Here is an 18809-nt window from a genome sequence, read left to right on the forward strand (position 1 = left end):
GAGCAATCGTGGGAGTTAACATACAATAGAATCTCCCTTTAAAACAGGATGAAAACTGCATTATGCAGAGAATACAAAACTGCAATAGACTCGCGCATCAGACACTTATTTAGGCTTCTCCACTGTCCTAATTCCAGCTGGAAACTACAATGTCCTAATGCCAGCTGGAAACCTAGACAGTAACTAGACCGTACAGTTCATCTTTAGCCCAGCTTCTTTTGAAATAAGAATAAACACTCCATATGTGCAAAAACAATTAGACTAGCACAGATACATTGTAAGAGAATGGTTGGAAACAATTGCCATCTTGTGTGGGTCTAACTTGCAATGGTTCTCTGCAGCTACAACTGTCACGAGGCAGAGTAAACTCCAGCGCCTGAAAGTGAAGTCCGAGGCTAGGAAACTAAATCCCAAAGCCCATTTCTAGTTGGCAGGGGTATGCATGATTAAGAGCTAGGCCTTAAACTACGCTGCTAGAAAGTTCCAACTGAATAAAATACTGTCCATTATTTTGTTTAAAGTAACATTTTATTACATATACAATAATCAAGGCATTAAAACTGGCATCAGTAAGAAACAGGAATACAGTAAAAAAAAAAAATAACAGTCCTACTATTACTGTTGTCGTGATACAAAACACTTTATCATTATCAATAAGGACAACAAAAAACACTTGTGTGGACAGTCTAAAGTACATGTTTACCAAACATCTCAACTTTTGTCATCAAATCCACATATATAACAGGCAGTACACATTTATCCTAACATGTAGCACTGGACACGTTCCCTGAATAAATTCCATTGTTTCAGCAAACTAAAACGATTGCTCATCTGCATAAGGACTAAACGAGCAAGACGGCCCATAAATCTTGCATTCAGAAGCATACGATTATTTCATGGGAGTCTTTACAAACTACAGCAACCGTGGTTCAAACTTACCCTTTCTTATGGTGTTTGTACTCTAACAGTTTGCTGCCAAGAGGTATAAACCTCTTTCTAACGGATAGCTGGGCTCTCTTGTTGCAGGGGCATCCAGGTAATTAATGTAGTTACATTTTTACTTAACAAAACAAACTACATTAGACATTCAATTCCCTGCCCTTGATGCCCTGAGACAGCTGCTAGCATACAGTGACAACACAGGCATAAACACTGGGGCTGGCAGCAATAACAGGGCACTGGGCAGCATCAGTTCCGATGCCTTAACCTTAGAGGTTTGTCATCCTGGGCATTATTAGACACAACCCAGGAACCTGTGGACAGGTTACAAGAAGGATGCAAACTTCTCATCCTTGGATCCAGTAACAGACTTGAGACCTTGATGAGCCGATCTCCAAGGGCCAAGCTACTTGAAGAGTGTGAAAAGCAAAAACCTCTCTACCATTGCAGCCTGCAAAGAGATCAAGGTAGACTCCCGTGACCTGTGAAATATGTGGACACACAGCCTACTGGTCAGATTGTTAGCATCACTAATTAATAAAACCACCACAAACATCTTGTAAGGAACTTAGTCATTTTGGAAACTACTCTTCAATAAATTTACTATGGGATCTAGAAATTCAGAAAATGTAATAAGATTGGAGCAGTGATTTGTGGAACAGTGATTTGTAGAGGAGTGGCATGTTGTACCTGTGAGGCATATCTAAGACCAAACTGCTTCTACGACTCTGGCAAACTCCATCAACCAGGAGGGACCATGAAAGGTCTAGCTGGTACATCTTTCAACACAGAAAGAAGCAATATCAATATGAAACAAAACTGTTCTACAGGAGGTAGGAATACTGGAGCTCGTCATTTTAAAAGGAGTCAAGCCCGGCTTTCACAACACCAACAATTTATGATTCAACTTCAATTGAAAACATCAAATATGTGCCAAGGAGGAGTCCATGTGGGTTACAAAATCTCCTAAAGGCCTTCGCAGGCATTTGCGTGCGTTAGAAAAGAAAAATCAGTGTGCCCCAATTAACAAAAAATTATAAATAAGAAAAGGTGTGGCAAGCGACATGATGTGGAATCAGGCAGAACATTTTGCCCAATTAGTGATTAGGAAAGGAATCCCGAGAGAACATTTTCACAATATGGTACTTTCAATGCCATACAAAATGACCATCATTAAAAATAAATAAGTTTCAAAATGTTTCAATTTTGGCCAACACAAAAAAATGGGGAAGCAACTGCAAACATTACCATTCAACAACTTTGGAGATGATCCTGGAACGAAAACGTCGGTGATCCCACAAGTACGATCGTCCTGCCCGTTAATCTGAAGCGCCTTAATGCTCAGCTCCAGGGAGGATTTGTATTGTTCCACTGAAGGGGTGGGCTTACATAATTTGAGAAGTCATTCTTCTAGGGAATACCACCCTAGGAAGTGCTGAGCTGCATGGTGGATCAAAGATCATCCGCACTGTAGCCCAGCTTTCCATTGCCTTAACGCCCATGTGATCCAGCAATGATACCCGCAGGGGCTTATGCAGTAATTTAGGTAAAACTCCAGCACATGCCAAGTGTGCTAAACTTTCTCCAAGACCATTATCCATAGCATTCACACAATTTCAAAGAGCACACATCAATTTCAAGTGCAGGGCATGGCAGAGTTCCAACCTGCGATCAGACACAAGGAAAAGCAGTGTTCAGTATCGGTGGCAGCGATAACCTCGAGGTCGGTAGTAAGGGGCCATAACTTCCCTTGACTTGAGAGGTCGCCTCATCACAAAATTATCATTTGCTTGACGCCGTTCACGCAGGGGATAATCTGAGTGGTGTGGAAAGTTACCAAGGCCGTACATGGGGACGTTTGCATAGGTGTTGTAACTGGACATGGGATTCACATCCTCGAAATGGCGAAGACTGCCATTTGAACCTGCAAAATAAGAAAAACAAAGCGGAAGGCAAATTAATGTCCTTTATAGGAGGTTGAGTGGGTTTCAAATAGGCTTATTTTGGGTAAAGTACAGATAGGACCGAGACAGACCCAGTCTAAATTAAAGTAACATCTCAAATCGCTTTAAATAGTTATGAATTAATGATGTATTAAAGCTAGGTTCAACATTTTCCACAGTTATGAATATAAAAATATATTATCTGGCATTCTTACTCTTCAAGAAACGCAACATCTTAAACTTACTTACCTGTCTAGGCTGGTCAGGCGTTACAGGGAAATCATATGGCTGAGTTACGAAATACGGCAGGTCTAAGATTGACATAGGTCGGTCTAAGCCTTGGAGCACCCTTAAGAACTTTGCAAATCAGAAGTTTCAGTTAAAACAATAAATTAGGACAAAAGTGGTTGTGGGAAAGTTGGATTACTGCCGGGATTAGATATTTATCTTGCACTGGAAGGTAGCTACAAACAAAATCTGAAAGTTTTGATGGAGCTACAATATCTGCGCCTTTAAATAATAATAATAGCCCGCCCCTAAAAAAAGACAAGTCAGCAAGGTCATATATTCGTCCAAAGATTATTAGAAACAAGGATTCTTTCTTACTGATGACAACTGGATCTCAATTTACTACTAATAGTGCTAAATATCAGATCCTACTGGATTGAGAGGTGAACGCAAAAACCCAATCTATTAAATTTGGATATTTGGAGGTGTATTTATAGAGCGCAGCGTTCGCTCCGGAAGGAGCATCATGGCGCTACAAGTCCTTGATACCAGATCACAGAGTGGTGTGGGGGGGGGGGGGGGGGGGGGGGGCTAGATTGAAGCTTTGGACCAGTCATTGGGAAGATTACCTCCAGCCCCGGCTTCCGCCTCAAGACTGGGTCAAGGTTTGCTCAGATAAATGTTGGGCTTGATTAGAAGAAATTTGGATCATTCATTTTAGATTTGTGACAAATTATCCATCCTCTGGGTAAATATTTTTTTTAATATATAGGCCACGTTTTGTATCCCTTATGGCTGGGCTGAGATGCCTACATGGCCGCCGTTTCTTTAGCGGAGTTTGCTGGTGATGAGGGTTTGAGTCACTGGTCTGTGTGTGTGTAGGGAGCTGGAGCAATTGGTGTATTTTTCTGAGCATTTCAATAGTGTGGAAGCAGGAGATCGTGACCCCCTTGACCTAGTTGGATATGTAGATGTGATTATAGAGCTTGTTACCCTGGGGAGGGATGGTCCTAGTTCGGTAGGCCACCAGGCTTGGGTGTGGTGCAGAAACAAGTGTCCATGCTAAACGGTGCAGCTTCAGTTTTGTTGTCATTTACTCTGAAGCAGTTGTAGCTCACCCAGTCAGCTACTGAGGACATGCAACTGATGACGATGACCTGTGCGTTAAGAGTATCTTCTGAGAGGGAGAGGATCAGCGGGGTGCTGTCTGCATAGAAGATTATGCTAAAGCCGTTGGATAAGACACTCGAGGCAAAAGGGGCCATGTAGATGTTAAACAATGTGGCGTTTAGGAAGGACCCCTGGGGTATGCCACAGATGAGCTTGGTGTAGGTCCAACTGGTACAAGGGAAGGTGAACATACAGTGTGTCTGAAAAAGAAGGAGCGTAACTACAGTAGGGCCTATCAATGAACTCCTGCTTCGTGAAGTTGATGGAAGGGGTGGAGACTATTTCTTAGGCCGCTGAGAGGTCCAGAAGAATGAGGGCTGCCATATCTCTTTTGTCAGTGATATCGTTGATGTCATCCGTGGCTGCAATGAGGCACGTCTCAGTGTTATGGTTGGGCCCTTAGCCGGAATGTTAATTGTTTATAACGTGGTTGGTGCTGAAGTGGCTGCTAGGCGGGGCCTACTGAGTTTCTGCTAGGAAGTTGGCTTTTTTGGAGGGAAGGTGGCGGTGGTGAGTGAAGGTAGGTTTCTGGTGAGTAGCTGGACTCTGTGACAAGGAAGTTGAAGGAGCAGAGGTCCAGTTGGGCTTAGGGATTTATTGTAGATGATTGAGGTTTTGTGAGTAGTGATTGGACAGTTTTGTGCAAAGTTCCAAAGAAGGGGTAATGGCTTTAGTGCTGGGGAAGGAAGGAGGGGGGGGGGGGCAGGGTGGTACCTGTCATTGCTTTAACAATGGCAAAGCCTTTTTTGGTGGAGTTGGAGGTGTCGAGTATGCGGTTAGAGAGGGCCAGGGGCTTGAGGGTTATGAGACATGGATGGTAATTAGATCAAAGGCATGCCCAACAGAAGATGGGTCAGTTGGAGGAGTCCGCTTACATGGCTCAGCGGACTAATGCATCTATTTATGTGTAACCTGAAGGTCACTGAACAAATCCCAGTGGTTCAACACAATCACCCTTCTGAGATCTGAGATCTGAGAACAAAATGAAGGCCAATACCCCTGCAGACTAGACAAAATATGTGCATTATGAATAATTATCTCTTACATACCTTTTAAACTAAAAGGAAATATTTTATGAGTTTGCAGTCATCTGGGAAAAGGAAGACTAATGCAGTGCAGTCTGCCCAGTTGCTGACCAGAGTACTCGGGTGGCCAACCAGATGCAAAGTGAAAAATGTTCAAATTAAGCAAGCATCTACATATAAGGTGATGTGATTGAGCTGTTTCTGCTCTCACTTCATACCATACAGCAATTCTTCTGACCTTTTACACAGTCCAAGGAAGTCATATTTTCAGATCGAGACATCTATTCTTCAATGTGTCAGGGTACTTACCCAGAGGCAGCTCTTAAATAGAACATGTAGTGTATATCCAGAAAGCAGTGTTTTTACACACCTGTGCTCAGTACAGATGTTTAGGCTGATCGGAGATCATCAGATAAAGAGGGGGTGGGGGGCCTTGGAGAAGAATATGATGCTAACAGGTTTTACTCTGTGCCATCTTAAAAAGGTTCCATCTGGAGATCTTTAGAGATGAATGATGACCCTTCTCCTGAATTCCGTATACCACCACTTCAGAGGAAGGTGGTAACAAATAAAGAACTTCTCGTAAAAGAACTTAACTAATAGTTTAACATTCGAACAGATTTGGTTTTGAGTTTTCATGCATGTGGGGAAAGAAAAGGTATTCTCAATGGGTCGGCTTTCACTTTATACAACTGAAGATAAGTGGGTGGAAGAAAATTTGTGGTATGAATCCACCCTGAAATTCCAGGATCATTGTTTTTGATGTACGCCAGGTGTGGTCCGTGTACGCAGTGTACCTTTCCCTGAACAACTTCAAGAAGTAATTTAGCCTCAACAAAAGTTTGCTGCTCCTGGATCACTATAATGTTGCAAGTGTCACTCTCTTTAGTTGATGGTGCTAACAATCTAAGGAGACTGCTAAAAAGGGGCAACCATTCAGGATACATAAGTGTATAGGGAACCAAACGTTTTGACAAGGTGGAAGTATGTAAATATTTGGAGATTGATGCCACTAAACCCCCTTTCCACTTTATCTTGCCTTAAACACGGGTCATGAGACTTAGACTTTTCAACCTGAAACTATATTCCTTTCTTGAAAATCAGCTACACCACTGAAGACCACTAGGGCTCTTCCGGAACATAACTTATGCCCAGGGGTCCATTTATTGTTGCACTGACAGACTGGCTTCTCTTCTACTACTGACACCGCAATTACTCAAGAAAGTGACTTTAGATCTGCTGTTGAAGTCCTTGAACTCTTGAATCGGAATGGTGACAATGCCCTAAAACACGGCCTCTCAGACTCCACGCTGCTGCTCTTACGCAGGGATTCCTTCTCCGTGGGGAGAAATGTGTGTTTCCTAACCGAGCCTTGGTAGCCCGGTCTTTCAATTTCTATGTTGGTTTCCTTGTAATGATCTAGGTAATGAGAGTTGCCTGGCTAAAGTGTTAATGTCAGCATTTAGTTCCTTGTAGCGCAATAGGCGTTGGGAGGTGCCAGACTCCCCTGTGTTGTTTTAGTGCTCACTGCTATTATCTAGTTCGTTTCTGTTTATTATTTATTTTTAGCCTTTTCAGTTTTATTGCTGCAAATTTTACCTATCTGCAGTTCCTCCTTCTGGGTGGGTGGAAACGGGGCTCTCAGTTGACTGCCTCTCAGTAGTCAGAGATAACCACATACTTGGAGGCGGGCTACAAAATCATGGTTGATGTGCGGCTGTGCCGCTGGCGTGCCAAAGGCAAGCCGGCTGCGACCTTCCGCGCCAGGCCCCCTTGCCCATCCTAGTAGGGGTTTAATCTGCTATTCGCCTTCAGAGATCCTATCACTCCGCAAAGCAGTGGCTTAAGGACTGTCTCCAGTCTACAGATGCCGATGCTGGGGTTAACGGCTGTGGTAGGTGTCATTTTTCATTTAACACCTTATCAAAGTGAGATAGGATCGTGTGTTTCAGGGCCTGGGACCTGGTCTTTATTCTGTCTGTCATTGACCTGCAGGTTGCTAGGTAAGCAGAAGTATGTCATTTTAGAGAGATTAACAAACCAAGAGCCAGTTGGGTTGTTCCTGGTAGCAACCTGGCTATCATGGCAGCCAGCTCCGGATATATTGGAGGCGTTACTTGAAAGCCACGCCATTTAAAGAATAGACCGACCTACATAGAGAGGAGGGTGGGGGGTAGGGACGTTTACAATTATAAATAAATAATGTGTGTTGCTTAGCTGTGCTTTGGTAGTCAGGTAGGAAATAGCAGGTATTTTCAAGAAGGACTTTCAAGATAAAGTTACTGAAATGTCGATTTCTGGCTGTGAAGCAGCATTTTTCTCTAGATCTATGAAGAATGATTAGTCAGTGGCAGGTCTTTGAATTTATAGGCCGCCTGGCCATGCTAGGGTGTTTGTTAATGCCAAGACAGAGGTTATGCCATTCATTATTTGACTTTTTTGGTCCTAGGTGACTTGAATCTTCATTTTGAGAACAAGCTTAGCCATCAAGCCTCAGAGCTTACAACCGAATTAGAGGCTTTAGGGTTGGTTCAGCTAGTACTCACCCCTACGCACATTTGGGGACACACCCTTGATAATATCTTCTCGAATAGTGCTTGGATAAAAGCCCTACCCCCGGTTCCTGTGGCATGACCATTCCATCCTTCCTTTAAAGATAATGGAATCTTGGAAGGGCTTTGGCACGACGAAACCGCATACTGTGCCTAAAATGACCTGGAAATGGTTGCAACTAGCGCCAGATACCTTTACAGCCAAATTGACATCGAGTACTCAGAAGCTGGAGGCCTGTCCACAGACAGCTAGCAAACAAACTTCCTGGATTACGGAAGTACTGGGCTCCTTAACGCCACTGAAACCCTGTAACAGCTTCTGCCTCAACCCTTCAGCTGAATGGTTTACGGAGGAATTATTAGCCCTTATAAAAGAATGTAAACGTCTCTGGAGGAGGAACTATCAGTCTGAGGACAAAATGAGTCACATAGAAGCTTTAAAAGATTATCACAAGCAGATTAGGAGAATATGCAGAGAATTGTATGTGAACAGAATTGAATCGGCCAAGGATGCTCCTAAAGATATGGACTGCTGCTTTGGTGCCTGCAACATGCATCCTTGACCTATGGACACCGGATCGGACACTACTGCCCCTCGCTGCCTTGAAATTTTGCACATGGACAGTACGGCAATGACTTTGAAACTGACTGCCCTTCTCCCTCCTGACTCTCTGGCTCTTTTCCACTTATCCCCCTCTAGTTACCCATCGCAAAATTTGTTCTTGTTGTTTTTGGAATTTGCTCTCTTGACTTTCTGACTTGGACTCTTATGCTCCCCGCCATTTTGTGACTTTCTTCTTTGACTTTCCTGTCCCTGATCCGCCATCTTAATAATCTTTGACCTCTTCCTCTGTCCCAGCCGGGCGACCTTTCTATTGTCTCTCCTTTGCCATGGACCTACTCTTCGTTGTCGATCTTGCTCATGCCTCTGTGCCCTCGTCCGTTTTGTTTCACTTTCACCTTCCTGTCCTTCTTCTGCCTTCCTTTTCCTTTCTTTCTGTTCTCCTCCCTCTTCCTTCCCCTGCCCTTAGATTGCTAAGGTGTAATTATTATTGTAAAAATGCTATCCTGAGTGAATTGAATACACATATATATATATATATATATATATATACACATACACACACATATATATATATATATAAATATAAATAACTAACCACTACTATATGTCGTAGACCTTTGTATTTACTACCATTCCTATGTGATTTTAGAGTTTATCCGTTTGTATCTTTTCCTTGCGTGACTTTACAACTTGTACATTTGCAATTTTTTCTGTTTATATCTCTTTGTTTACTAACTGTACAACTTGTACATTTGAAATTTTTTCGGGTTGTATCTTTTATTGTGACCCATGTAATCCAAAGTCCTTAAGTAACGCAACTGGTTCTTTTGCAAAGTGCTCTGACACCTTCAGGTAATGTTCACGCTATATACAATCGCATTAAATAAATAAATAATGATATCTTCCATATTGTAAAAGAGCTTGCCTCTCTTTACTGTGCCAGGGCACTGTTGCCTTATTCCACAGATAACTGCAATCAAGTGGCTAGCTTTTTTTGCCAGAAAAATAAATAAAAATCGATGAAAGGTATGCCACTTCTCCAGAGGCCGGCAGAAACTTGAAATTCATCCCCCCTAAGGATAAATTACTACTTGAAAGACTATTTAATTTCCAAGCACCTACTGTGAGGGATACTCTTCAGCTTCTCTCAGCGGTTAAATCGTGTTCTCCCACAGATATAATGCCCCCTAACTTGTTACAAGGGAAGGAAGCTACTGCTCCGGTGTTCACGAACCTGATGGTTTCCTCCTATTACTCAGGGGAAGTCCCAAGTCACTGGAAACATGCGATGGTGGTTCAGTTGGTGAAGAAACCTTCCCTGGATCTCATCCTTGCAGAACATTTGAGAAATGTATCCTTGCTTCCCTTCTATGCTAAAATAGCAGAACAATGTCAGAATCTCCAACTGACTAAATTCATTGAAGAAAACCATTTGATTCACGAGACTCAATCAGGCTTCAGGTGTTTGTGTAGCACTGAATCTGCGCTACTTTTAGCCTCAGAATCGTTGAAAATGACCGCAGTTTAAGGTAAGACGGCAGCTTTGATTCTGCTGGACCAGAGTGCTGCTTTTGACACGGTATCCCACGACTTTGTTTTGGAGTGGCTGTGGGAGATAGTCAAAGGTGGTACTTTGGAATGGATCAATAATTTTCTTCGAGCTAGGTCCTTCCAAATTTTTTAGCAGCCTTTCAAATCCGAAACCTGACCTTTGCTGCAAGGGGTTCCACAGGGCTCAGCTTTAGGCCTAACATTATTTTTCATCTATATGCGCCCTTTAGCGGATATAGTTGCGAAACATGTGGTGAAGATAGTGTTTTACGCTGATGACACTCAGCTGATCATTACGCTATAACAGAATGAAGCAGAGGCCGCTCCAAGTTGGTGGCAGTTGAACCAGGTCTAACCCCGGTTTCTAACCCCAAAAATAAAAACTTAGGGGTGTGGTTTCATAACTCACTATTGTTTGAACAACAAATATCAGGCTTGGCCAGTACATGTTTTCGCCTACTGAGGAGGTTATGTAAAATCTTAGATCCGTTACCCCTGGCAGAAAAAAAAAACTAAAAAAAAAAATCATCCAGTCCTGCCTGGGACTTCTAAAATGTTTTTTATTTAGGGGTCACCAAAGGTAGAATGAGAAAGCTGCAGAGAGTACAGAATGCCGCAGCCCGTTTACTATTGAACATCTCAAGGCAAAGCCCGGTGGGAGCGGCTCTCGTAGAACTACACTGGCTGCCGGTGCAGGACAGAGTGACTTTTAAAGCCCTATGCTTTTGTCACAGGTTATCTATTTCTTCTACTTGCCCCTTACAGATCTATTAGAAATCGTAGGTCTCCAGGCACTGCTAGGCTGATTGTTTAGAAATTGCAAAGAACACGGTTGGGAGGTAGATAGTTTGGCTTTTTAGCAGCAAAAAAATGTAACCAACTGCCGCTGGATCTTTGGATGCAGCGATCAGAATCGTATTTTAGGAAATTAAAAACGTGGTTCTTCAGGTCGTCCCAGGCAGATTTGTGCTGAGGCAACGGACAGGGGTCTGTTTCTGACAAGGAGGAAGAATTCTTAGCCTGGGGACAATCCGTTGGAGTAAAAAGGCTCCCTACAAACTGCTAATCTGATCTAATCTGAAGGACATCAAACACTGCAGCATACACCTCTGTGAAGGCCTAAAGAAATCGGACCAAAACCGCCCTGCCCCGCAAACTTTCTCCCCCACGATAATCCCCTGGTTTCTCTTTCCAGTCAACAATATCTGCAAAACCATCTACATAGTTTACAAATCCATTGAAACTGGCACTTCTGCCTACCAGTCTGACAAGATATGAAGTATCGCCAAAAAGAAAAGCACAGCACAAAGCAACTGGCCTTCTCCATTCAACGACCCAGAATTTGGAACAATATTCCCGTATCTATCAGGACTTAGCCAAGCCCCATTTAAAATAAATAAATAAATAAATAAAAAAATAATAATAAAAAAAAAAGAACTGAAGGTCATTAACACCTTGGCTGCTAGGCGTTTCCCCCCCCCTGTGCTGGAAATTGCTTTATTACTTTATTCATGACGAGCTCAGCTCGTCATCAGCACAGCTCAACTGTGCATCATGACGAGCTGAGCTCGTCATCAGCATCGAAAGGGTTAAAGGACACCATATAATGAAGCCATAGACCGCAAACCAGCAATCAGTCTCCTCACACTTAAGTTATCTTTTTGACCCGGTACAGTGTTTCATTGCCTTATGGCTAGGCAAACTCCATGTAAATAGCACACATATACAAGTCACATTCTTGCAACCACCATACACTTTCCCATTTTTTTCTTTTCATAATTCAGTGTAGTATCATTGCACCTGCAAAATCACCCCCTCACATCCTTATCTCATGAACCATTTTCTCAAACAATCCATCACATACCCAAAAACCTTTCCTGACATCCTTCCTATACACCTATGTTATGTTATGTTATGTTATTAAAATTTGTAGAGCGCACGTTTACCCGGAGGTGTCTTGGCGCTATGGACGGGCGAGGAAAGTTGCGCTAGCGGCTAATTCTGAAATAGCCAGGTTTTCAAATCCTTCCGAAAGCCGATGAGGAATTTCTGAGCTCAAGTGGGAGCGAGTTCCAAAGTTTGGAGGTAAAAAAATGAAAACTGCGCTCTCCCCATTGCACGGTGCGGGTTGTTGGTACTTGAAGAAGTTTGGAGCCAAAGGACGGAAGATCCCTGGTGGGTTCATACCAGGAAAACAGGTTTTGGAAAAAGATCGGACCTTTGTTGTTGAGGGCCTTGTAGGCTATGGACAGAGCCTTAAATTTGATACGTTGCTCCACCGGGAGTCAGTGCAACTTGCGGATTTCGGCAGTGACTGAATGAGTTCTGGGGATATTAAGAAGCAATCTGGCAGCCGAATTCTGCACACATTGGAGTTTTTTGAGACATTGTTTTTGGGCGTTTCCTAGTAGGCCGTTGCAATAGTCCAGTTTGGACTGTATCAGAGCTGTAACCACAGTTTTTCTGACATCTACTGGAATATAGGGGAGAATTTTTCTGATTTTTTTTATAAGAAAGTGGCTTGATGACACAATAGCGTTGGTGTGATGGATTAGAGTAAGTTTGGGATCAAGCCACACTCCTAAGTTATTAACTTTCTCCACCGGTCTCGGAGGTTCGCCCATCTCCACAGGCCACCATAGGTTGCCCCAACTTGGTGGAACGTTGCCGAAAGTTCGAATCTCTGTTTTAGAGGAGTTTAACTTAAGGCAGTGATTGTTCATCCAGCAACTGACCGTACGCATGCAAGATCTGCGTGTCGTCAGCGTATGACGTGAGGCAGAACCCAAAGTTCTGGATTATTGGGGCCAGCTCAGAGACATGCACGTTAAAGAATGACGGGCTCAGGGATGAGCCCTGAGGCACGCCACATGGGAGGGTGTATGTATCTGATCGGTAGGCATCCTACTCAACCATGAGTCTTCCGTCTTTGAGGAAGAAGGATAGCAGAGCCAGAGCTGGACCCCCGATCCCCATTCTCTCGAGCCGCTCATGCAGGAGAGAATGGTCAACCGTATCAAATGCGGCTGATAGATCGAGGAGTATAAGCATGGCTGTGCCGCCCCGATCCATTGTCATCCTGATCTCTTCTGTACCTTTAATCAGTGCTGTCTCTGTACTATGCTCCCGCCGAAAGCCAAACTGAGATCGATCCAGCAGATTGTCGTCATTAATAAATTGAGTTAGTTGAAAATCCATAATTTTATCAATTATTTTGGCTGGTGAAGGAAGCCTGGCAATGGGGAGGTAGTTATTAGGGTCAGTGGGCTCCAGTGAGGGTTTCTTGAGCAGTGGGAAGATGGAGGTGTCTTTCCAGACTGAGGGAAAGCAGCCAGTCCTGAACATGGAATTGAAAATATCTGTAAGACCTGGACTAACCACATCCAATTCTTTAAGAATTATCGGTGGGCAGGGATCAAAAGGGGATCCGTACTGGGAATCTGGGATATATCTGGTTACGGTCTCAACAGAGACGGGAGAAAAGGTAAGCAGAGTGTTAGTATTGTGCTCACTACGAGGGGAATCTGTCGTTGGTGGAGGGGTAGAGTTCTGAAAGTTATTGAAAATATTCAACACTTTAGTCTTAAAGGCTGTTGCAATATTATCGCAAAGCTCTTGGTCGCACTCAATTGCTGGCCCTTTAACGAGGTGAGTGTGTTCACCACTCGGAAGAGTTCTTTGGAAGAATTTTTTGCTTCCTTAATTTGTCTGGTGTAAAAGTCCTTTTTACTGGCTATCAGAAGATCTTTGTACTGAGATAGTGCTGTTTTGTAAGCAGATTTTAGGTTAGGGCAATACTTTGTGCGCCAGCGTCTTTCTAATTGACGACAGCGCAGTTTTACTTGCCGAAGCTCTTCAGAAAAAAAAACCAGGGGGCTGAGTGATTTTGCCTATTTCCTGATTTTTTTTTAATAGGAACAGAAGTCGTTCTAAATGGCATCGTTAAGCCATTTAGAATATTTTGGAGCTGAGGCTTCGGGAGACCCTGAGAAAGAGGGATAGGACTTACTTAGCAGGGAGCGAAGGGATTGCTTATCCAACTACTATCTTGCCTCACCGGCCATACTACTACATATTCCAATACCCTCTCGTACCCATCACACTGTTACCTCATTCCTGCAGCAACACATCAGAAAGCCTCCCACCTCATTACTACACCCTTGCCCACCAAACGCAATATCTGAAATCCTTCTCTTAATCTACCGCACGAAAACGTCCCTAATCAATAAAAAACAAAATAAAAAAATAAAAAATAATTAAAAAACAATCTGAAAAATAAAATCCACCAAGGGGCACAAAACCAACTGTAGGCCAACTGCAACATTCTATAATTTCCCACAAATGTTCCTAGATACTTTCTCACCCAGCTTGCAGTCCACCCAATATCAGACAATCACCCCATCATACGTGACCTCCCTCCAGCACCTACTCCAATACATAGAATTGGGCCACTGATGGGGAACAAATCTGCACAAATCTAGGATGATCTTAAATCCAAATGAAGACAGATGCTGTACTTGTTGGACATAGTAGCAGCGCTTGAGGAAGAGAAGAAATGAAAATAACACCATTATAGTACTGCAGAGAACTGACCCGAAGTGGATAGTCTCATTCCTCTCAGATATAACTCAAACAATCCACAAGCCACATCATGGATCAAAGTATACCAGTGTCGGACACAACACAGAATACAACACTGGCTTCTCCACACTTCAGTACTTGTATAACACCCCTAATTAACTGCATTATATTGAGTTGTTTTAACTACACCAATTACAGTGATCATAAAGAAAGTAAATAGATCCTTTGAGCTTTAGCCTACAAAGCAAGTCCAACCTTTAGTCCGACTGGACTACAGCTATTAGATTATGCAGGACAGTGGCCATCTATCACATTAACCAAAAGAGTCAAAGACATGGACTTGACAGACTAATTGGAAATCAATCCCAAGGAGGGATGAAAATCAGCAGACTTGAACAAATCTCACCTGAAGGGCTTTTACTGCAAACAAAGCACCCAAGAGGCCAAGTAATTTCCAGGAATATGCTGCATTTAAAATTCCTATAGTAATATACTCAATTTTTCTTTTTTTTATACAAGACCTGATGTGTTGAAGCAGGAATGTAGCGGCATTCCAGACTGGTGGGTATGCTCTAGGTACAACAAACTTGATGGAGACGGAAACCCGATGATTGATTGTTGGGGGCTTCTCCAACTGGTCTAATTATAATGAATACGCCCTAAGACAACATACCAAAGAACTTGCATATAAAGCACCATTAATAATGCACTGCCAGCAGGGTTCTGCCACCTTATATACCACTCTGAACAAATCTGGGAATAATCTGGGGAAGAAAGTTACTTTTGTATTTTTCTTTTCTGTACAGAAGTCCTATCAAGACCACAAGACCTTAACTCTGTTCCCCAAAAGAACCCGCATTATGGCTGCATCGATCTGTTCAAGGAAGCCAGGAGCCAGGAGTTGGTAATTTGATAAAATTAGTGACACATGCCAACTTCATGGACATTCTAGCCTTCAGACAGCCTTTGTCGCGTCCTATTTACAGAGGAGTTTTGCTGGGAGTGCAATATGGACGATATTGTGTCATAACACTATCACATAAGTGTTTGGACAGCGGAGATGTTCTATGTTACTTTAAACCAAATATTCAGCATGCATGGCGCAGGGTGCACTTGGCAGAGCTCTCGCATGAAAGTCCATTAGTGGCATACATTTGCCAATTTTTTTTGCTTGGAAAATGTTTAAAACCTACCATTATAGACCGGTCTATCCTCAAAATGTGTGTATCCTGGGGAGGAGTTGCTGTGGAATACTGGACTGTCATCATAAAAGTGTGGCTCCAAGTTATCAGCACAGTATGAAAGAGGAGAGCCAGAACTGGCGAATGTGTGTTTCGCGGTCTGCCTTTGCTGATAAGAACGTTCAGTCCTAGATCGCTTAGGCGCACTGTACTCCGAGTTCTCGTCATACTCCAGACCTGGAAGAGAAGCAGACTACGTTAGCACCCAGACAAGCATTAACACTTACCTTGCACGACCCTGGTCAGTCAGCTCTTTACACATGGCGGTAGCAGGTGAAGGCTGACCTACTGACACCCAAGCTTCTGATGGAATGTGTGAAGTGTAGGAGTCTAATTTTCGGCTGGTCAGAAGAAACCCCAGTTCTTCATACAAAGATCTACAAACAAACTTTACCACAGCAACAGGACAGTTTGATCATGTATCTACTATAAGCGCAGAAGATAACTTGGGGTTCACCATAAAGGAGTTTTAGTGGTTCACGTTAAGCTACATCTGGTCCAGATGCAAGTCACTGGGCTAGGGCACGTCTCACTGCTCAGACCATTTCTTGCAATTACATCAAAACATTTTCAGTGAAACCAAATCACCTGTCAAGATCCTTTACTTCTGCTACAAACCTATTAGATACAAAAGTCCCATTTTAAAATACAAGCAATATATGCAGTTCCTCAGCCTATATTTAGTATGAAAAATCCAAGCAAAATGGCCATGTGAAACCTTTCCTTTTTACAACAGGAACTCTCAATTAAGCCAAAAAAAGCCTGAGATGGGCATCCTCTCTGCTGCCCCTCAAGCCCACAGAAATAGACTCATTGGTTATATTTGGTCGGCCGAGAAAAAGTTACACAACGTTATGCAACAACACTGCACAGTCACGGAGAAAAAGTACAACACTCCACACAGCCCCATCAGTGGCCAGACATTTTCAACAACCTGTTTTTCCTTGACACGAGAGGGACAAGGAGGGCCAGGGGTATAGACGATCAACAGCCTGAAGTGGAACATTTGTATCCATCAGAACCAAGGTCAGTGAAGTACATAACTCTGAGGTGAACAGGTACCACTGCCCTCCTCTCTGCCTCTTAGAAACACTGACCAATACAGCATTGACAATTAGCAGAGCCTCCAATACAGGAAAAAATACACACAAACGAAAGCTATCCAAAACTCTTCTCAATCCAGGTTTGCACCCTCACATTGGAGTAATGAAAATGTGTTTGGAAACAAGTAGAGAAAACTAGGTGGATGCCTTGCAAATCCTAAGCAATCATGCCTTCCCTGCTTTGAATGCAATATTTTTTAAGAAAAGTCAAATGCAGCAGATTTTTGCTCTTTGGGGTATCTAGATTGACATCAAAAAGCCTTTAATAAATGTCAAACCCGTAAGATGTAAAAACGGAAGGACCGAGCACCCTCTTGGTTCTAGTCTGTGTGAACTGAAATTCCAACACCACCTAGTGAAGGATGGTTTTCCTCTCAAAGTCATATGGTCTTTGGAAAGAACTGCATAACAAATTCACGGACAGGGAATGGAACTCCGCTTTCTGCCTAAAGGTACTGCCAACAGGTAAATAGTTAAGGGTGAAGCGGCGCGTATCACAATTATACAATATTCTAAAGGCGAAGCATTACCCAAGTCGACTTCGAGTTGATGTGTCACATAAGCAGGCAAAAAGGTGTTAAAAAAGCCCGCCAAAAATAAAACTAAGCTCCCACAAAACAATAGGAAGTGCCTCAAATAACATTTAGCACTTTTAAACCTTGGCAAATTGCAAAGAAATATTCTAAGCTTCAGGGCATGAAATAGACAAAGTTCAACAATACCAACTACAGAATGAATGCTCAGCAGCTTCGGTCTACCCTAAATTTCAACAATATCAGAAAGTTCATACGAAACAAACCTCAATTTATTTTTATTTTCAAGAGGACTGGCTCCGGTATGGTTTATCCCCTTCCAAAGGGTCTTAAGAGTTATTTCATTATTCATACACTCCGTGCTTAGAATCATTTCTAGGGGCCAACTGCTTGACCTGTTCCTAGTTGTCAGGACTGTGCTTTTATGTTTTCTTCTCAACAATGGATGCCCTATCACAAGGTCAAATGGGAACGGTACTACCACATGTGCTCCTGGCTTGCCTACATTTGCGGTGAGTCCCTTGAAAGCGCACTTGTATCGTTGTCTTTGCGCTTGCCACTGCTCCTAAATACAAATGATGAGCCTTTCTGAGATGCTTCTGCTCCTAGTGGTTTGGATGCTGGCTCGTCTTGTGCTGATTAAGTTCTGGCTGTTTCTCCTCTGGCGGCTACTGAGGAGGATGGATTCGAACATGTTTGCTCAATAGATCTGATGCACTGGGTGCCTCTGGGAAGATCAGCTGCGGGTGTTAGGAACAGAAAGGTTTCATCTCCTGCTCACAACACAATTTGGCAGTTTTGAGTTGTGAAGCTTTTAATTCAGCAATTTTTTTAATACATTTATAAACAGCAAATGGGAGGATATGCTATCTTGATCTGCACATCACCATATGTACAGGGGTCATGGAAATTACAATACATCACTCGCCAACCATTCAATATTAGGTGCTAAGGCAGTGCCAAATAATCATCCACCTAGAGTATTGCACTTTTGGAACTATGAAGTAGTCCAAATCCAATACGGTGATAAGCGGTCAGGACGTTGGACAGCAGTGAGGAGGTAATATGGTCCTATGAACAATGACCTTTTCACTCTAGAACGGTTCGGAATATACTAGCTTAGATTGATGGTGATTGGATCTGTTACCATGCACATCACAGTTTACACTGGAATCCTAGAGATATGATTTCAACAAAAAGAAACCAACCAATTATATCAAAGAAAAAACTTTTTCGTAAAAGCCTTGAGGAAGCCCTGCTGGGTGAAACGCACGTCCGATGCTGTGTGAATCTGGAATGAAATGAACAATTGAAATCTCGAAGTGGATTTGGATTACTGTATGGAGTTTGTGTTATTTAGCACCGTTTCTGAATGGAC

At 42.8% G+C, this 18809-nt stretch overlaps 1 protein-coding gene across 1 annotated transcript in view; it reads right to left on the reverse strand.

Moving 5' to 3' along the window:
• Window positions 1-517: 517 nt before the first annotated feature.
• The window catches only part of LOC147726038 (PC-esterase domain-containing protein 1A-like), a 207012-nt gene continuing 188720 nt past the window's right edge, over window positions 518-18809 (reverse strand). Inside the window, exons 9-10 of the mRNA XM_086960152.1 lie at window positions 15748-15972; window positions 518-2863 (exon numbers count right to left, since the gene is read on the reverse strand). Coding sequence (XP_086816278.1) covers window positions 2634-2863; window positions 15748-15972 — 455 coding nt within the window. The 3' untranslated portion in view covers window positions 518-2633. The remainder of the gene's footprint in view (window positions 2864-15747; window positions 15973-18809) is intronic.

Source organism: Lissotriton vulgaris, chromosome 3_1, assembly GCF_964263255.1.
Source record: "Lissotriton vulgaris chromosome 3_1, aLisVul1.2, whole genome shotgun sequence".
NCBI lineage: Eukaryota > Metazoa > Chordata > Amphibia > Caudata > Salamandridae > Lissotriton > Lissotriton vulgaris.